General features: G+C 33.1%; 1 protein-coding gene across 1 annotated transcript in view; it reads right to left on the bottom strand.

The window, feature by feature from the left end:
• LOC149805455 (uncharacterized) overlaps window positions 1-23,051 on the bottom strand; it is a 270,060-nt gene that overhangs the window by 157,138 nt on the left and 89,871 nt on the right. The window contains exon 11 of the mRNA XM_089934230.1: window positions 11,706-11,812. Coding sequence (XP_089790356.1) covers window positions 11,706-11,812 — 107 coding nt within the window. The remainder of the gene's footprint in view (window positions 1-11,705; window positions 11,813-23,051) is intronic.

The following is a 23,051-nucleotide window of genomic DNA, read 5'->3' as shown; positions in this document are numbered from 1 at the left end:
ATTACCGATTACATCTTGTAATTCCTATACATCATAACCAATTTCAACCAATTTCTCTGTACAATTTCATATACGTATTTTTAACTATGACAGCAACTGCACTTTTTAAAGAGTTATGCATATTTTATTTTTCTGTGGAATAAATGTCTTTCCTATACAGTTGCAAGTAGATAACTACTAACTTTAAAGCCCCAATGCCTTTGTTATTGCAAATATTCACAAGATTCTTATTTTTATCTAAACCGGTGGCCTAGTGATTAGACCGTCCGCCTCGGAAGCATGAGGTCTTGGGTTAGATCCCCAGTCGAGTCTTACCAAAGACTTACAAAAATGGTACTAACAGCTGCCTCGCTTGGCGCTCAGAATTAAGAGGTTAGTGTTAGGACTGGTCAGCCTGGTGTCAGGATAATGTGACTGGGTGGGACATCATGCTACATGTCTGCAGCATGATGCCCCAGTGCTAGACATCACTATAAACTGTCACACTGCAGACATCGTAGCAATATGACTGAAATTTTTTTAAAGCTAAGTTAAAAAATCCAAATCACACACACACACACACACACATTATTATCTAATGCATGCTTTTTCTGCTCGTATCTGCTTAAAAACTTGTCTTGCCTCGATTCATTCCCTCTCAATTTAATATGTGTGCTATGTGCGAATAGTGATTAGTCACTAACAGAATCTGTTTAATGTATCTTTCTACTTTTGGATCACTCATAAAAAAGAAGAGAATTACGAGTGACATCACTGCCTGAATTAAGAGATGGCACCTTCTAATTTGAATGGTGTTTAAACCTAACACCTTAATTATTTCAAAAAATAGTTAAGTCAGATAGCTTTTTTAAATAATCATTACCTTCCTTCCAAACTTAAGTTAGACTGGAATAATGGCGAAATTTATGATAAATGGCAGCATCGGGGCTTTGATATGCAGCTACAGCTTTGTGATGCTTTAGATGATATTAATCTCAAGTGATGTGGGTTACGTAATAATACAGTCTTTAAATACATCACTCATGAATAAATACATTTTTCTCTGAACAATTGGTTGAATGGCAAAACTTTAAAAAGTGCTTGATTAAAGCCTTTAAAAAATGTAATTTTTGTATGCAATATAAAGCATTGAATACTAGCAAAACATTATACCTGTGCATTGAAAAAAATAATTACAATGGGTACAATGATCAGATTAATCAATTCTTAAAAGTTTAGGGCTAAAGATTATTTCAATTCACCAATTGCCAATAAATTGATTATTGTACCCACTCAGTGTATATCTTTATCACTCCTTACCAGTATACATTAATCTAATGTTACACTTCAACTTGTGAGTTATACTGTAATCTATGGGATTTAGATGCTATCTCCAATGAAGGTTTGTGGGCTCATGTAAAAATGATAATATTGATACTTTAACCACTTCAGTCAGTAGTCAATTAAACTGCCCAGAGGTCACTTTGGTAGACAACTTTTAACTTAATACTATCAAGTACCCTATTTATCATAAAGTTTACTTAACTCTTAGAGTGCCATACAAGTCTTGACCAAATTCATCACACATAAGATGTCTTCTGTTGAAAACCTCATGTTGATTTTACTTTCTGTTGTTCCTGACTTTTATAATGGCTGTTATGGTGGCCATATTGGATATCAGATTAGCACCATTTCCATTTGGGGCCAACAAGACATTATAACAAGTCATTTGGTAACAGACATTTTGATATGAATTTATTGATACTGTGTGTGAGATGTGGATTTTTAATAGGGCACCATCCATAGCATAGCATTGTGTTTAATAGACCACAATCCATAGCATAGCATTGTGTTTAACAGGGCACCATCCATAGCATAGCACTGTGTTTAATAGGGCACAATCCATAGCATTGCATTGTTTAATAGAGCACCATCCGTAGTATTGCATTCTTTTTTTTTAATTCAAACTTTACATCACAGATATAATTGCCACAATAAATTAAACATATATATTTGGACTAGAATGTTCCTTTTAGCCAAATTTGCGATGGGCTCAGTACCCAAAACATAAATATTTATTGTCATATACATGTGTGTGTGTGCATCTCTCTGTCTCTTAAGAGAGACATGACTGGTTTTGTTTGTTGTTGTTGTTGTTGTAGGGTTTAACGCCATTTTTCAGCACACGAAAGGCTATACATGGCAGCCAGTATTAATGGTGGAGGAATAACCTGGGAAGAACCACCGACCCACGAGAAGCTACTGGCAAGCTTTCTCACATACCCACATTGGCCGAATCGGAGACTCGAACCCACGCAGACAGAGGTGAGATGGCAATGATCCATAATGGAAAGCACTTTAGACCACTCGGCCACTCGGGGCCCCGACTGGTTTGGTAACTCTGCATATCTGATTTATCATAGGATACCCATAATTGTTCCAAATTATTTAGTATGTGTCCCTTAATTATATAAACACCTTACAGTACCAAACCATAAGACAGTGCATTCACAACAACGTATCTCTACATCTAATACATGATAAAACACAGCAAACCTAGCACATTTTTAGAAAAGAGAATTATGGCTAATATCAGATAAGTTAGAAAATAAGGGAGAACATAGCCAATAAATTAAAAATATTACCTATTTTAGATTAAAACCATTTGAGAATATCTAGGTTACTGTACAACATATTAAATAATGTGCTCCTGTCTGTTTAAAGTCTCTATTATCAGAAAGAAACATATAATACATAGGAACAGTATATCACATGTATATTGACTGCACATGGGTTGATAGGTATTGGTGAGTGTCAATGGGGAAAGAGGGTTGTGGAGAGAAGGGAAAGAAAGGATATATATTGTTCGATATCAATACTGTTAAAAGGGACACATAATTACTAAATAATTTGGAATAATTATGGGTATCCTATGATAAATCGGACATGCAGTCACCAAACCAGTCTTGTCCCTCTCTCTGTTAAGAGAGAGAGACACAGAGAGAGAGAGAGAAAGAGAGAAAGAGAGAGAGAGAGATGCACACACACGTGTATATGAAAAAAATATTCATGTTTTGGGTACTGAACCTATGGCAAATTTGGCTAAAAGGAACACTCTAGTCCAAAAATATATGTTTAATTTATTGTGGCAATTATATCTGTGATGTAAAGTTTGAATTAAAAAAAAGAATGCAGTGCTACAGATTGTGCCCTATTAAACACAATGCTATGCTATATGGATGGTGCCCTATTAAACACAATGCTATGCAATGGATGGTGCCCTATTAAACACAATGCTATGCTATGGATGGTGCCCTATTAAACACAATGCTATGCTATGGATGGTGCCCTATTAAACATATCTCCTCACAATAATGTTGATAAATAGATCATGCCAAGCAGTAGAACACTTTCCAGCTGAATGATTTCTTCAAAATGTCATTCACCTTATTTATTGATAACAGATCCCTATCTAGACATGTAGTTATCTATTGTAATTTTCTTCTTTGTCTTAGTTTGGAACTCTTCATTATCCTGGATAATGGCAAAATGTACATATTTCTTGTTCCACATTTTCACTGTGTGTGTGTGTGTGTGAGCACATGCATGCATGTGTACATGCATGTGCTATTCAATGACCCCTGAGAAAGACCTTTCTTTAGGTCAAAATATTGGGAAGCTGTGTCATTTTCCCCCATGGCTCTTGCTGGACAATTTTCAAAAAAATTAATGTGGTGATCACATATTTTTTATTTATAATATACAGTCATTCAAAAGATGCAGAAAATGTTCAAACAAAAATTAAAATGCTGCTATACTTAATTAAATGTACCTAAAAATATGTCCATTTCGGTTCTCGGTTTGCTGTTTCACTTATACTATTACCATATTCAGTAGTCTTCCTGCAAACTAGTTATTTATTAAAATGATTTTTACTTTCTTAAGGACTGCTCCGGTGGTCCAGTGGTTAGAGTGTCTGCCTTGGAAGCTTGAGTTCAAACCCTGGCTGAGTCATGCCAAAGACTTACAAAAATGGTACTAACAGCTGCCTCGCTTGGTGCTCGGCATTAAGAGGTTAGTGTTAGGACTGGTCGGCCTGCTATCAGGATAATGTGACTGGGTGGGAGATCATGCTATGTGTCTGCGGCATGATGCCCCAGTGCTAGACATCAGTAAAAAATGCCACACTGCAGACATCGTAGCGATATGACTGAAAAATTGTTAAAAGCAACGTTAAAAATCCTAATCACACACACACACTTTCTTAAGATGACACTATAATTTCACCCAACAGCAATATTTTATTCCACTTGATCATTTATTAAAATAATCAGTAACTGACAATGAGTACATTACATGTACCATGAACATGCACAATACTTAATTGATGGGCATTTCCAGTCAAGTCCAATGGTGCAGTTTTATTTCATCAGGTACTCAAACAAGTCTTGGAAGATGATAATAAAAGTTAACTATTAATGATTTTTCTGTAACATTTGGCCCTAAACTACACATATTGGTTCAAAAGATCTTAAATGTACCAGCACAGTGACACACAATATTTAACAAGTACATAGTACAAGACAGTGAATAAGTGGTGGTAAAGGCTTGTTTTTGTTTTGTGTTTTTTTTAATAATGGAAACTTGGATTAAGATCTCTCTCTTTCTCTCTCAAACACACATGCACAACTGGTTGCCAAGTAAACCGCATCATTGCTGCATGAAAATATTCACACCAAACAGCATTAGAATATGCTGAATGGTTCAGGTTACAAGCAACATCTTGTGTAAAGGTATGAATTTAACTTTCAAGGGCAATAACTCTATGTAGAAAACCCACAAAGGGCACATACATGGCTATTAGACCATATACAAGCCAAATTGCATTATAATGTTAAATAGTTCCAAATCTATGCTTGTTACAAGGATCTGCTGTAGCTGAGATGGAAATCTTATTAAAAAAAGGCCAATAACTATATCAAACTGAACCTGACCAGATCAAACCTTTACAGGACAGAGTTATGCATAATAGGAAAGTCATCTACTGTATGGCATCTAAATATGTGCAAGGGTTGTGATTCTTTAGCGGTTAAAGAAGTCTGAATGGACAGACAGACAAGAAAGGCAGACAACTCAATGCAGTGTCCAATACAAAATAAACACTAACCATTTATGTGGAAATAAAATCCACTGACTTCAAGGAGTAAACACAGACTCTACTGGCAGTAAAATGGATACTGATACAACTCTATCCAACAAGGGATTATTTATGGCAATTTTCTTTAAAGCATGAACCTCCTCATGTGTAAAGTAAATATTGATCTTTTGTCGAATCATTTTGACAAACAAGTAAATGATAGCAGTGATTGAAATCAATATATATTGAAATTGAACTTCCACAAACTCTATACTCTGCAGTCCTTTATCTTTTCAGACACTAAGTATTCCCTATGGGCATTATGTGAGCTATCTCCATTAAACTGGATATATGAACTTTTTCATTGTCAAAAACACTTACTCAAGACTGAACATGAAAATTTAAATGGTCCATATAAAAAACATAACCACCAAATATACTCACTGATAAATTGGGTCCCACTGCAAATTGCAGACCCAGATCTGCCATCTCAGAATGAACAGACAGATCTGATTCTATGCAGCTTGTTAGGAAAGTTGGAAGAGCAAGCTACATAGACTCTGATCTACCAACATGTGATGGCAGATTAGGGTCTATGTTGTTTGCAATTAGACCAGACTTATAAGTGATTATAGATGGTATTACAGCATATTAACAAATCTTAGATGATGCTCTAGCCAAAACATTCTTTGCAGGTAATTCACCAGAAATCTGTCCATGCAGGACAGGTAGGTGAGTAAGTGATTACATAAATGGACTTGTATAAAACAGTTGTCTTTCACATGGAGATATTCTTTTGTATAGAGATAGGGCTTTTACATGGACACAGACTTTTACAAGGACTATAGGCTTTTACACAGACATTGGCATTTACATGGACTATAAACTTTTACATGAATTATAGGTTTTTACTAGAGGCTTTTACATGGACATAGGCTTTTTCAGGGACTATAGGCTCTGTGTGTGTGTGTGTGATTTGGATTTTTAATGTAGCTTTAACAATTTTTCAGTCGTATATTTACGATGTCTGCAGTGTGGCAGTTTATAGTGATCTTGAGCAGTGGGACATCATACTGCTGACACGTAGCATGATGTCTCCTACCCAGTCACATTATCCTGACACCAGGCCAACCAGTTCTAACACTAACCTCTTAATGCTGAGCACAAAGCGAGGCAGCTGTTAGTACCATTTTTAAAAGTCTTTGGTATGAGTTGGCTGGGGTTTGAACCCATGACCTTCCACATCCAAGGTGGACACTCTAACCACTAGGCCACCAGAGCAATGACTATTGGCTTTTACACAGACATTGGCATTTACATGGAATATAAGCTTTTACATGGACTAGAGGCTCTTACATGTACATAGGCTTTTACGTGGACATATGCTTTTATGTGGGCATAGGCTTTTACATGGACTAAGGGCTTTTACATGTACAAAGGCTCTTACATGTACATAGGCTTTTATGTGGACATAGGCTTTTACATGGACTAAGGGCTTTTACAGGAATTATAGATTTTTACATGGACTACAGGGTTTTAGGTGGACTAGAGGCTTTTACATGGACATTGGCTTTTACATGCACATAGGCTTATAAAAACTTAAATGTTGATACATTTACAATTCTGAAGATGGGTTTTTAATTTAAATTTTTGATCTCACAATATTTTACAGAGTTTCATTTTTATGTTTCCATTGGTCAGACATTATTTTTAAATGCTTCTTTATTAATGACAATATAACTTTCATTGTGAGAATATTTTCATTTCACAAAAGATTGTCTCATCAAAAATACAATCCCTACAGAGATTAACCATCATAAAATAACCAACTTATTTTGTAACCACGATTTACTAATCTTTGTTTAATGAAATGCTCTTATTAAAATTCAGAAATGTTTATAGCAACACACGTGAAAATTAGAATTAGGCTTTTAATTGATGAAGTTTGCTAATATGTAGCAACAAAGAGGCTTTTAAATGAAGTGGAAATGTGCTATGTGTTGTCCATTTCATCAAAGCCTTTTATGTGCATAAAAATTTCCATTTGAGATTCCTGCAAATGAACTGATGATATTAATATCCCATATAGACCTTGCTTATATAAGTCGAGTCCAACTGCAAACTGTGCAGACACAGATCTGCCATTGCATAATGCACCAGCAGATCTGGATCTCTGCAGTGTTAAAATAGGCAGAACATACAACAAAGAACCTGATCTGCCAGTGAATTATGTGATGGCAGATTATGGTCTATGTTTTCTGCAGTTGAACAAATCTTGTACATGATTATATTGCCAGATGTTTCAATTAAGCCAGGTTCTCTTTCCAACTGTAAATCTAAACATAAAAGAACCTTTTAACTCTTTCTTTGATAATTTTGATTGATCTCCCAATTAAATAATAAATAATAATTCATTCTAAATCATAGCTATTCATCGGCAATTCAGGTCCTGATTTATTTTTTTCCATGTCTCAATAAGCAATTGCAAGATAATTGGTTTGACTCCACCATATTAAGAGCCGATATTTAATGTACTGTAATTAGCTGAATTACTCTAAGTAGTTGAAGTAATTATCTCATTTTAACGTTTTGAGCAGTGTTAAAACAGAAATCTTGTTTAATAAAAACAGATTTGCAATTTGGCTAATATAATATTTAGTGCCTGGATATAGTGAACAGTATTATCCTAATTACAAGCTGACAATACAGCAACAGATTAAATCAGTCAATTTCAAGACAACTTTTAATTCTTCAAATTTTTTTAAACTAAAAATAAAAATAAATAAAGCAGATGAAATTTCATGTGGTTTAATAATAACTCGTCCATGTGTGTTTAAAAAGTAATTGGAGATATCATGGAACTAAAAGGGACACCCATTCACCAAGCACATATTTGTACTAATATTCCACACATGAGCTACCTCCTATAATTTTCATTCACTAAAATATCGACTCAGAAAGTTTACGTTGGCTGATTGAAATAGGTCACAGAAATTCAACAAAGGTATTTTGATTTGTGTGTTGGTCTACATTTTTCTGGCTCACTGATTTTCACCTGATATGGCTGTTAGTGTAATTACCCACAATAATTACAGGATACTTCATATGTTCTTGTGATATCTGTTAGTCAACCATGTTTCCAAAGCAAACTAGATTCATTACCATAAATTCGGCTTGCAGCTACTAATCCATTTACTTAGAATACCACTCTACTGGTTGAAAAATATAAAAGCTTTCATTCTTTATAAGATATATTATACATGATTTTAAGTAACATATATTTTAAAGATTATATGTACGTATGTATAGATACACACACACACACACACACACACACACACACACACACACACGTGGGGTAGAATTTTTTTGTAACTCCACAGTTATCCCTGTGTAACCAGCTTTGAAGATTGCTTTAACCAGCTGCTTTTCCTGGTTACCAGTAGATTACTGTAGTGTAATTTTCCTTAAGATTGTTGTAATCTACATTTTTCTCCAACTTTTGTGATAGATATAGTTAGTCCTCCTTACATACAATACTTGTCTTTCACCATCAGTCATGGTAATGGAAACTCTCATAGAAGTTTACAGACATATTTAATCAATCTGAGATCAACAAATTTTAAAAAAATCCAACAAGTTCCTTCTTTTTTCTTTATCATTCATCTTGCCCATCAGCTTTCTAGTACCTGGCCACCCCTGACCAGAAAGGTATCCGTATTTCTGTGTTTATCTGAGTTTACATTGTTCACTGTATCATTAATCTGCTACTGTTAATCCTGTTAAATTTCCACAAAAGATGATTCTTTAGCTACAACCCCATAGACCAATGTAATATGCAACAACAATTGTGACAGAAACGAAGCATCAAATCCACAGATTTCAAAATTTTAGTAAATACACTGGCTTTTAAACAAGTATATTTTTTTTACTGATGTAACATTTATTTGTTTTAACAGGATGAAAAACAAAAGTGCATATTTTGCCATTTGTATTTTCAATAATGACACTAAACTTCTGATTAATACACATATATTTGACTTTTCTGTCCCAGTTGTGGGGGGTGGGGGCAGGACCTGATTGACAATTAAGTGTTGTCTTTGTATACTACCATGAAAATGTATGTGCAATCATAAGTCTAAAAACATAACTTTAACCAATTTAGTGAAATGATCTGCAAAGAGAACAGTAAACTGTGCTCTGACACAAAAAACTTGCAAACAAAGAATCTGCAATTGCCATTTTATCCACTTTTAATCCAGCCTCAAACAAGGTTATATTCAAAGTGGTTGTGTTTGTTACAGAAGAACCATTACTCCTATGTGATGGTCTCTGCATATTCCTGGTGACATCATTTCTTTATCAGTGTACTATCTTAAAATCTACTTAGCTAAAAACATACAATGCAAACTCAGGACAACTGCATCTTGCCTTCACCCCCTTGAACTCTTATTTCCAAGCAATGATGAACTTGTAATATTTCTTAGCTGGTGGTTCTTTAGCATTGGGAAAAACAGCACATTTCAGTTTTTTGACATGAATCAACTCAGAAAAGATAAGAGCTGACATTAAATAGTCCTCTTAAAAATTTCAAAATTCTTGCTGAAGTGTTTATGTCTAAATCATTGTCTAAATCATTGTTAGGACTGTTTCCTTTTTATTTCATCTCTGTCAAAGTTCAGCCTATTTTTAATCAAAGACTCAAAAGCCATCATGGACCACCTTTGATACCCTAATTACTTGTACAATTTCAAAAAAACATCCTGCATTTGGATTTAAACTCTCCAACTTACAACAACAGTGTAACTAATTTATAGCTTGATGTGTACACATGTTAGCCATTGTTTAACAATTCTTAATCTGACTATCCTAAGTGTATCATTGCACTGGTAGAAGGTCCCAAATACCATCTACACTTGCTTAAAAGTCGAGTCCAAATGCAATTAACAAAGATCCCACTCTGCCATGGTACAATGCACCTGCAGACCAGGGTCTATGTTGTTTATTCTAATGATTACTTCTAACAAACTACACAGACCCAGATCGGCTGGTGCATTATGCAATGGCAGATCTGGGTATAAGCAGTTTGCAGTTGGACTTTAATTATTAGAGAGTACATAGGCTAGTCTGGTTGTTACTGGTTTCTGTAATGCATGGATAGAATGCATTAAATACAAGTTTTTGCTTCTTTCTTTTTTCAATTTTTTAAATAAAAGCAGTAGATTTCAACTAGAAAAGTGTATGTGTAATAGAAAGCCTGTAAATGGCATTTTTTTTTACTACTGATGATACAGTATCACATATATGCATGCACTAATTCAAAAGACGAAATTTGGTTTTGAGAGAAGTATGCAGTTTACTGAGGGTATCACAAACATAAAAAAAAAGTCTTTTTTTATATAAATAAATGTACCAGCACATTATTATCAATACCAGCCTTATATTAAGAACAAAAGAAAGCCCTCCTCAATTTTAAAAACCAAACTCATCAATGTTTTTATGTGATTTGTAAGAGACAGCAACATAATTTTGTTTGTGTGTGCATATGTGAAATAGGGAATACATTTATGTCAACTTGTGTGTGTGTGTGTATGTGTCAGAGTGCAAATAATGAAGAGAGCTCTTTGTTTTTTGTACTGAAAATTTAACTAAACAACATATCCATGTCCATCAGAAAAGTATTGCAGGACTGGTTACTAATTTTAAAAAAAAGGGAATTTTCTATTCATCACTTGTACAAAAGAATAACATTAAAACATTAGATAATAAGCACATATTCTTTCTTAATTGGCTTATCTACAAGTGTTTAGTCATTAATAATTTACCATAAAAGTTGGCCCTTCTTCAATGTGCAAAGACTTTGGTTAGCCTACCATCATCCCTAATCTGTATTGGCTTGTGTTTAAAATATTGTTTTAACCTTGTGTGCCCTTAGGACATTTCTGAGTGATTGACTCACCAAGAAGGCTACTTCAAAAGAAGTAGCAATAACAAGATTGTCAAAATAACCCCTGTGGCAGCCATGTTGGATGTGTGAAGAGCACCATTTTCATTCAGGCCCAATTAGACATCATAAGAAATCCTAGGGTATAAATAAACCCCATATGTATGGTTTTCTGTTCATGATTATACGTTTTAAGTTGACTGCAGAGGTAACCATAATGGATGTCCAAGAAGCACCATTTTCACTGCAGACCCAACTATATATATATATTAAATGTCTTGCAGTAAAAACCTAATGTCATTATGATTTTATCTTTCAAGATGGCAACTGCAGTGGTTATAATAGATGTCCAAGTGGCACTGTTTTCATTTAGGACCAAGTACACCATGGTACACTATTTTTTTATTAAGTTTCATACCAATCCTTGAAAAAGTTTAGAAGGAGTGGTGACAACAATGTTTTGCTCAAGAACAGATGGACAACTGATTGATGACGGACAACAAGCCATCCCATAATCTCTTTTGGTCTATGATTAGTAGAGATGAAAATTATGAATTACCTGACAATCATCTGAATTTTAACCAAAATTATCCATGAAATGACAAAGTAACCAGTCTGTGAATCATGTCTTATCCATATACCTACCAAGTGTCTTAATGACGTATCCCAGTGTCACAAGAGACTTGTTGATATTTGATCCTTCCTTTAATCTCTCTCTGAAGTTGGTGTTGAAGTGTGGATCAGCCCTCTCACTGAAATTGACAAAGAAACAAGAAAATAAACCTTTTCAAGAATTCCTCTTGCAAATGTGAGGGGGATGGAGGGTGCTGTTTTCTAGAAAAGATTTTAAAACTTGAGTACTGGAAACAGCAGAAAATACAACCATCTGATGACAATTTCCATATTTATAATGACCTTGGAGTTACTAGGGGCTTAATTCTATATATATATATATATATATATATATATATATATATATATATATATATATATATATATATAGCTATGCATATTTGATTTAATTTGATTTAAGTTATATCTGATGTTTGTAAATTTTAAAATCTTTTTAATTTTTAATTTAATTACATGTCAAAATAATGTAGCTCTGTTTACTAGGAACTTGATACTTTTCCAGAAAATAGTTTGACCTTGACTGTTCATTTTGTAAACACATAAGGCTGACCTGGTTCCCGACCTTAATTCAAAATTAGCAACAGTCACATGAACAAGTGATTTATTTTTATTGTGTGAATAGTAAGAGTGAGATCGAGGCTGTATTGAATATGTGACCCTAGGCTTGTAAATAGTTTTATTGAAGTAAACAACTTTTTTTAATTTTATTCTTTGAGTAAAATGATTGGTTCTTGTCAGGGCCATGCTGAGAGTATGTGATGTAATCATGATCACATGACCCTTATCCAGGCATCTATTTTGCACAATATTCAAGTTTTAAACCATTGCTTAGAGAGAGATCTCTGAGTTAGGATTCTAAACACTGGGGCATAAAGCTGTGTCATTTTGGGAATTACATTTTAATGTTTATTTGACATATTTGGATTCTAAAAGATTAATTCATTTCTCTGGAAATATTTTGAGTGCTCATGCAGAATTCTTAAACAAAGAAATTTCATTCATTCAAACACCAGATTATTTCTTGTGTTTCTACAAGGAACTGTAGACTCCAACACAGTTCAGAGTACAGCATACATCATTGCTTTCCATCTTGGACTCTTCGCCGGGACTCGAACTTGAATTCATTAGAACATTTTATTATTAAGACTTCTAAAATTGTATTCCTGGATTATTCTTGGATTATTTTTGGATTTGATTCTTAAAACCTTAAGTTCTTATTTTCATTTTTACAGTATTTTTCCAGGGAAATAAATAATTTGTTAAATTTTTCAAAGCTTGTTGTTTTCACACTTTCTTGTGTTACTGTTTATAGAAGCCTAAACATGTAACGTAAGAATGAATGAATATATATATATATATATATATATATATATATATATATATATATATATATATATATATATATATATATATATATATATATATATATCAGTAAATCAGGGTCTATCTTTACTCTACTGATTACTCCTAACAAAATCAACAGACCTAGATCTGCCAGCATATTTTGTTATGACAGATCTAGGTCTGTGCAGTTTTGACGTTGGATCCAAATTATGAGTGAGTATATATGGTACATAATGAAGCATATTATTTGATAATGTCCAGATGGCAAATATGCATTGCCATTAATGCATTTCTTCCGCCAATCAAATACCTTTCAGCTATCAGAATTCTAAATCATCTAGACTTTTATATTTTCCTTGTAGCTAGAATCTTGCTATAGCAGTTCAATGAAGCTTTAAATGTAAATGAATCCTGTCATACAGTTCTACGTTCAGTTTTTGGCATACCTATCCTTTATAGAATAATCCTGAACTATGACCAAACCATTCCTAACTTAGATGTCTAGTGAGATTCCATTGTAAGTAAAATGCACTAATACTGTGTTGTCAGACCAAGATTTGGCACTAGTACAACAGTACAAGTATAGTATGACACAATACTAATCAACTAAAATATTAATAATATAAGTATAAATATTGTAAATAAATAATAGAAACAGCTGTTAAGTAAAAACTTTTTTAAAAAATGAAAAAGTGTAGTGAAATGCATGTCACCTTAATGAAAAATCTGATAGGTCACAATGTATGTATGTATGTATGTATATATGTATGTATGTACGCATGCACATATATATATATATATATATATATATATATATATATATATATATATATATATATATATATATATGGTAAAACAGTCAGATGAGACAGAAAATTTAATGGAGTGATAGTCAATCTCAATAAACACAAGGCATTATTGCTTTCCATACCAATTGTAATGAACTGCATGAATGAACTAATTCAATAATATTCCAGCATTCCGCCATACAATACCATATATACTCTCAGTCTATATTTTCATTGATACCCTTGACAAAGAATTTTCTTGATATCAACAAGACCATAAAAAACAAATTATTTTCCAATGTTTGACTAAGCATGTAAAGCTGGTTAATTGACTGTGTTCACACCTACTATGGCTTATTATTAACACCTTTCTGTCAAACCTTTAAAGATATTATAAATACCTAAGGGATATTAATCATTTGAGGTACTTGGATTTTCTTGTGAATAAAGCTGCACTCACTGAACTGTTTAACAGTGGAGATTGAGATCTACCATTAAATAGCAAGCCAACAGGTCAAGGTGTACAATGTTAGCTTAACGAAGTCTACTTTTGTAAAATAAATGATTACTGTGTAAATTGAAATGATGATGATTACATTATTATGTCACTCATATCACATCACAATCAAAATCATGTGATCGTTACATTATTATGTCATTGATATCACATCACAATCAAAATGATGTGATCATTACATTATTATGTCATTGATTTCACATCACAATCAAAATCATGTGATCATTAAATTATTGTCATTGATATCACATCACAATCAAAATCATGTGATCGTTACATTATTATGTCACTGATATCACATCACAATCAAAATAATGTGATCGTTATATTATTATGTAACTGATATCACATCACAATCAAAATAATGTGATCATTACATTATTATGTCACTGATATCACATCACAATCAAAATCATGTGATCATTACATTATTATGTCACTGATATCACATCACAATCAAAATCATGTGATCGTTATATTATTATGTAACTGATATCACATCACAATCAAAATAATGTGATCATTACATTATTATGTAACTGATATCACATCACAATCAAACTCATGTGATCATTACATTATTATGTCACTGATATCACATCACAATCAAAATCATGTGATCATTACATTATTATGTCATTCATATCACATCACAATCAAAATAATGTGATCATTACATTATTATGTCATTGATATCACATCACAATCAAACTCATGTGATCATGACATTGTTATGTCATTGATATCACATCGCAATCAAAATAATGTGATCATTACATTATTATGTCATTGATATCACATCACAATCAAACTCATGTGATCATGACATTATTATATCATTGATATCACAGCACAATCAAAATAATGTGATCATTACATTATGTTATTGATATCACATTGAATCGAGGTGCTGGTCTGTTGCTGATGGCCATACCAATATCCAGGACAATAAGTGTAAACATTAAAATGTGCACAAAATGTAATGCAGACCTCTCTGGGGACATCATCTATATGGTTGAATTTTGGTCAAAAAGTAGAACTGTGAATGGAAGTATCTGGATTAAATTAGTCTGATAGTCACATGCTTGAATGATGTCAATAACTGTGATTGCAGGATATGGATTAAATCAGTCTGATAGTCATATGCTTGAATGATGTCAATATCTGTGAATGGTGTATCTGGATTAAATCAGTCTGATAGTCACATGCTTGAATGATGTCAATATCTGTGAATGGTGTATCTGGATTAAATCAGTCTGATAGTCACATGCTTGAATGATGTCAATAACTGTGATTGGAGTATCTGGATTAAATCAGCCTGATAGTCACATGCTTGAATGATGTCAATAACTGTGAATGGAAATATCTGGATTAAACGAGTCTAATAGTGGCATGCTTGAATGATGTAAATAACTGTGAATGGAGTATCTGGATTAAATCAGTCTGATAGTCACACGCTTGAATGATGTCAGTAACTGTGACTGGAGTATCTGGATCAAATCAGTATGATAGTCACATGCTTGAATGATGTCATAAACTGTGATTGGAGTATCTGGATTAAATCAATCTGACAGTCACATGCGTGAATGATGTCAATAACTATGATTGGAGTATCTGGATTAAATCAGTCTGATAGTCACATGCCTGAATGATGTCATAAACTGTGACTGGAGTATCTGGATTAAATTAGTCTGATAGGATTTGGATTTGGATTTTTTTTAACGTACCTTTAACAATTTTTCAGTCATATCGCTACGATGTCTGCAGTGTGGCAGTTTATAGTGATGTCTAGCACTGGGGCATCATGCCGCAGGCATGTAGCATGATGTCCCACCCAGTCACATTATCCTGACACCAGGCCGACCAGTCCTAAGACTAACCTCTTAATGCTGAGCACCAAGCGAGGCAGCTGTTAGTACCATTTTTGTACGTCTTTGGTATGACTCGGCCGGGTATCGAACCCACAACCTCCCGCATCCAAGGCGGATGCTCTAACCACTAGGCCACTGGAGCAGTATAATTAGTCTGATAGTCACATGTTTGAATGATGTCAATAACTGTGTCAAACTATATAAAATTCACTCACCAACATACCCTGTTCTCTGAGTATTCTTTTTAAGGAGTCTATGATTTAATCTTTCAAATCTGGTGAATTTTAAATATCTCATTCAGCTATTATTTTATGGGAAATTCATAACATAGTCTTTTTTCTACTACCTTTCCATGTAATGACTCTTACTTGTGATTAGATATTCAACTGAGAGTACCACAAGATAATGCACACCAACCTATTAGCTTTTTCTTGATGATTTTGGATTGCATCGACCCCTAGCTATGTATAAAGACTTATTTTTTAAAAAGTTAAACACTCAAACATTTTATAAATGAACATCTTTGAAATGTGCATGATGTGCAAGTAAATGAAGTAATTCAATTAAACTTTCAGTTTCAAACCCACAATACATCAAAACTATACTAAAGATATATATGAGTTAGAAGCTGCTGTGTTGATGCAGACAAGTTTCTCTTGTTAAGATACATGTACATCCAAATACCAATTCTCATGTGTGTAGGTGAAATAGTGTAATATACTGTATGTGTAATAAATGAATAGCAAAGAATACAATGATCACTCAAGCATTCAAATTATGTCACAATGACATGGTTTTTATATGGTCAAGTTATTCTTCCTGAGAGGCAACAGCATAACAATTTTCAGGAGTGTAAGTGAAACAGGATGTTGGATATTAAGGGTATAATAAATGTGTAACTGAAAATGTAAAAGCCAATCAAGCAGTGAAACTGGGCCAAAGTGACTTATTTTTGGTCTAGTTGAGATATTCTTGCTGAAATGAATTCATATGGTGATTTTTTTCATTAGTCAGGACAAAATGGGGTTCAATATACTGATGCTATAATGAACAAATGGCTGAAAGTCACTCAAGCATGAAAATTAATTCAGTAACCTGCTTTTTATATGGTTGAGTTATTACTGTTGATTTTTGAGAGTGTTGATGATACAACGGTCATGATATTATGGGTGTAATGAATTAATGACCCAAAAAGTTAAACAGACATGAAAATTAGGTCATGGTGACCTTTTCTGACATGGTTTCTGCAATAGAAAATCATAGAAGCTGATTTACAGCTGGTCATAAATTTCTCAAAACTTCCCAAGGTCTTGTATACTTTTTGTTGACTTTTATCATTTCTTTCATACGACTGTCACTGCAATTATTAAAACTGTATAAGTATTTTTCTTGTTCATTATTTAATGAGACAAAGGTTAAAGTCATATTATTTCATGCCCTTTATTCCCCATATTACACAGAACTATGATGTTGTCATATCGATGACAATAAAATGTAACGACCATGACATTTTGAGCTATTCAGTAAACATTGCTTTAAAAAAAAAAGATCATCCTAAGCCTACTCTTGCATTCAACCTTGAAAAAACTGCACTTCCCCAATGTTTAATGTTTGATACATCAAATTATTTATATTGTTATAGATCTGACAATGTCTTCAATCCACTCGATCAATTTGACACTACGTTAGTCTGCTGCTATACAATCTTCAGTTGTAAGTCTGTAAGTTATTACTAAAACATGATTAAATAACTTGCTGAAAAACTTTACTAAACTATAGTGTAATGAATAATTACACAGCTTGCCTCTTCATATCTTTAAGTACTGTCCAGAAGCCATTGTAAACAGTAAGTATCATGCAGAAAATAAGCCAAAACTAAAGTAATTTTGACAACAAAATCCTGGACCAAAGCTTTCCCAAAATTAAAAAAAAAAAAAAATTTCTAGAAGTGAACTTATTGTTTTAACATTTTTAATTGGTATGATATACCGGTAGCCAGTCGATACCACCCACCCACCCACTTGTCATGGAATTATGCATTAAAAAAATACTTTTGTACTATATATGAATAAAAATGGGTACTGGCTTTGTTTCCATGTACAGCATTAACATGGGGTGTATAGTTTTAACCTTGGCAATTTAGAAATACTGATTTCTGTGCACCCACTGCAGCATGCACAAAGCATCCCATTTACCTTCAGTTCTTTGGCCATGGATCTGACCACAACCACAGTAGCTATTTTTCTATATATCACCACAATGTGGATAAGTCTTGTCAGGGAGCTATCAACTTTATGTAAAAAATCTTCAGCTGTAGAGGTATGTTAAAATGAAAATGTATCTTTCTTGCTATCTGTTTTTTTGTTATAGAATTGTTTTGTATACTGAATGTTTTAGAATTTGTACTCATTTTTTTAGAAAGTCAGACGTATGACACATAATGCCATGTGATTTGGATATAATATAGTCTGTTTCAGGTTAGATATTTTAAAACTGAACAGATATGCTGAAATTTAAATATAAATATGTTGAAATCTGTATTATTATTGCATTTTTTCTTCTTCTGACTTAATAAAAATTGGGTCAGTGAAAATCCTCCTGGCATGAAACATAAACTCCTACCAAATTTTTTTTATATCATAATTGGACTGCAGGTTTTATATATAGCAAATCTATCAAACCAGATGGCTTATTGCTTTTCTAATGTTATTGAATCCATCTGATGGAATAAAATATGTTCATTCAAACCAAAAGTTAACCCACATTGTTCAGCTGTATAGAAAAAAAAAATTTAATATCAGTACAGTTTTTCTTTATGCTCCAAATTATCTTGAGCTATTCAAGAGAAGCTACCCTAATGCTACCTTATGTCTACTCTTGGACTCACTAGGATCATTCTATTCAAACAGTATTATTGGTCTTGAACAAATCATAGATCTACTCTTCTTCTCAATCAGCCACCCAGAACATCATAAAGGTATAGTGAAACCTCTCCTCAGAAGCCCCTCTAAAGACAGATCCACTCCTTATCAGAAGCCAATCTGCCTGACAATTTAATTATATATGCTTACCATTCTGTTCTCTCAAGCAGCACCACCCATTTTATAATGCCAGCTTTTCAGTTTAGAAGAGGTGGCCTTATAAGAGGGTAACTACTGTATTTAGAAATGAGCAGTTACAATGAAAAGCTTTCCAAAACACTTGTATCAAAAAGGCAATCTAACAGCTCCTCTTCAAACAAAGCACAAGTATTTCGTACAGTTCATCTGCAGGTCTCTCACTGCAAAACTAGAGCCCTTTTATGTGTTTATGCTAAAATGGAGCAATGGAATATTGGTATATTATCTGATGTGAGGCATGTTACTACAGTGGGCATAGTTTTGAAGGTATCTGCAGACTGCATTGAGAAACAATTCAATTTGAAAAGCAGATTTTATAACTGAACAAATATGAGTACATTATGTTAAACATTATGAAGACAAAATAAAAAGAAGTGACAGCTTATGGTTGAATACACCCAAATATCTCACATACTGCTAAATGTTTAATAACAACAAACTGAATATTTACAATATGCAATTATTAAAAATGTTAAAGGAAGATGTAAAAATATTCATGGAAAATTGAATCATCAAGAAAATTGTTACAACTGCTGCATACATAATACTTCTACCAACTACACAAGTACTTTCAGAGTTTCTGAAATAAATGAAAATTGAAAAATAAAATAAAATATGTATTGATTTACTTGAAAATAAAAAAAAAAAGAGTCAACAGGCGAGTGATTGGAAATTCCACTTGATTACTTCTCACCATTCTGAGTTCAGCAAACAATCTTTCTACCCCTGTATACCTGTAGCCATGTTTAGGAATCACTAAATGGAACAAGTAAGTCTTCCATGAAAAAAGAATCTATTTTGCTAAATGGAACAAGTAAGTCTTCCATGAAAAAACAATCTATTTCACTAAATGGAACAAGTAAGTCTTCCATGAAAAAAGAATCTATTTCGCTAAATGAAGTCTTCCATGAAAAAAGAATCTATTTCACTAAATGGAACAAGTAAGTCTTCCATGAAAAAAGAATCTATTTCACTAAATGGAACAAGTAAGTCTTCCATGAAAAAAGAATCTATTTGCTGATTAACTGATAATGAACATATAATGGCTCAAAAGCCAGCATCCTCATTTCTGAATTATAGAGCTCTTTCCACAGTTGAATATTGGATAAAAATCGTGCAGTAACAACCAAATTTTGGCCATCAAAGCCATAAACCCACAGCTAAAATATAGATTTAAAATACTCGGATGCTAAGAACAGTATTTATTCCTGCCTTCTACTCAAAAACATGAATGAATAATATTTTATACTTAGTCTACTTAAAATATTTTTACATAATGGAATAATTTTTATAACGATTTTTGTACACGTTTAAGTGAAAGCAAAACATAGTATACCCAATTCAATGTAAAAAAACGGTAGCATTTAAATTTTTCACTAACCTCCCACCCCAAAGCCACTAGTCTGTCGGACTTGATAAAAATTCTGTCATCCAATCATAGCCAAACGACATCTTTTTTATACTGATTACAGCTTTTCATGGATCAATGCTTTTACAAATATATTAATTTTGGGAGGTTTGTGTCTGCCAAAATCAATTTGCAATGGGGATGGGGGAATAGGATGATGCTATCTTGCTTAACAATCAAATCTTTTTGCATTTCTTTCATTTTGGGAAATATAAATATAAATTTTACTGAAGCATTAGCTAAAACTAAACCATTATCACAACTGCTGACCTAAATCAGAATTTATAAAAAAGATTAGCCATGATTTACAAGCCTTTAAGGATAAATGCATAGCAATGACCAAAGTACTTGTCACCCTCAATCAAACTCATAAAATGTGAAATCTTGCATAGTGCTGAATCATATCTGCAGTTTAGACTTGTCATACAAATGAGAACATTTGTGACTTCCTTTACACTTTTAGTAAACATGTTGCTTCCTCATTAGCTACAAGAAAAAAGTTTACTTTGGACCAAAGCAACACAATTTACCATGTTTTTTTAAAAAAAATCATTCTTTGAGTGCATTAATTATATCCTGTCACCATACAAGTTTTACCAAAACAAACCACTTTTAATCTTGCAACTCAGCCACCTTACTTAAGATATCCACTTTTCCCTTCATCTTAATTTGATTACCATCATCTTCATTCAGTCATTAAATACCAAATTTGCTCAGTAACCACCTAAATTATTTATCTAAAATCTCTTAAACCCACCAAGGAAATAGATACATTGTATCAGCCACAAAAAAAGCAAACAGCTACTGGCAGACAGTTTCTTGGGCCTTACTAAGAATGACACATTTGGCCAAAATACTGAATTTTACAATAATGACTGAAAATCTATAAAACCTCCAAATGAGGACTACAAAAACTATAAAGTACCCCAGCAAACCGATGTCCCTCACTAGCCAGACCTATGGTGTACCACTGTCCCTCACAAAAAAACCCCACTATACCAATCCATCACTTTAAAGCCAGAGTAAACCAATGTCACTCATTATAAAGACAGATAGTGTACCACTGTCCCTCACAATAAAGCCCTTCAGTATACCAATTTCCCTCATTTTAAAGCTATATTAAACCAATGTCCCTAACAATAAAGACCCGTAGTATAGCACTGCCCCTGACTATAAAGCCCTTCATTATATCACTGTCACTCGCTTTAAAGCCCCTAAGTATATCATGTTCCTCACTATAATACTCCTTAGTGTAACGCTGTCTCTCACAATAAAGCCTGGTCACTTTTTACTCAAAATCTCAACTTATCCTACTTTTTGTTAAGATTCACCTGTCCGTGTGCAGTTTGAACCAGTCTTTTTTAGATATCAGGCCAAATTAGTCTAAAATTCAGACACAAACTCTGACTCCAATATTTGGCCTAAAAAATCGGGTCTCAAACATTATGTTTTTCCCACTGTATTTTGGAAAGCAAGTAGAAAGTCTAGCTGTCTACATTTCTTAAATACCAAAAACTTTGGTGTATCTTAAAAGATGTTGATGGTACAGAGCTCAGAAGCAGGGTACAACCTCATGATACAAAAACATGGCACACATGTTAATGTGTTCAAGGATTTTTCTTTCTTATGGAAACTGAACTTTCTCCATAAGTTACTCAGTTTATCACTGCATAAATAAGTTAAAAAGTAATAGAAAAAGTACAACAGTGCAACCACAATAAAGACACAACTCCATCTGGGAACTACGAGTGTCATGTGACTTTCAATCCACCCAACTTTATTCCATTTTATTTGTTTATTGATATTTTAAAAAAACAAGCAAATAACACTATATCTGAATTTAAAAAGTGATATATTTTATTCAGTTTCCACATTTAATATGTGCTTAAATGATTTTTTGAGAGTTTTTGTCAAAGTTCAGGGATTGCATCAACAAATTCATGGACTTTTTCATGGGGAAAAATAATAAAATTTTTTTTACAAATGCAAGTTGATTTCAAGGTAACTACTCAAATTCAAGGATTTTTCATGGGGAAAAAAACCTTTTTTTTACAAATGCAAGTTGATTTCAAGGTAACTACTCAAATTCAAGGATTTTTCATGGGGAACAATATTAACATTTTTTTACAAATGCAAGTTGATTTCAAGGTAACTATTCAAATTCAAGGATTTTTCATGGGGAAAAATAATAACATTTTTTTTGCAAATGCAAGTTGATTTCAAGGTAACTACTCAAATTCAAGGATTTTTCATGGGGAAAAATAATATATTTTTTACAAATGCAAGTTGATTTCAAGGTAACTACTCAAAT

This window comes from Sinohyriopsis cumingii, chromosome 2 (genome assembly GCF_028554795.1).
Source record: "Sinohyriopsis cumingii isolate HCF-2022 chromosome 2, ASM2855479v2, whole genome shotgun sequence".
Classification (NCBI taxonomy): domain Eukaryota; kingdom Metazoa; phylum Mollusca; class Bivalvia; order Unionida; family Unionidae; genus Sinohyriopsis; species Sinohyriopsis cumingii.
This window is presented reverse-complemented; position numbering and strand designations above follow the sequence as displayed.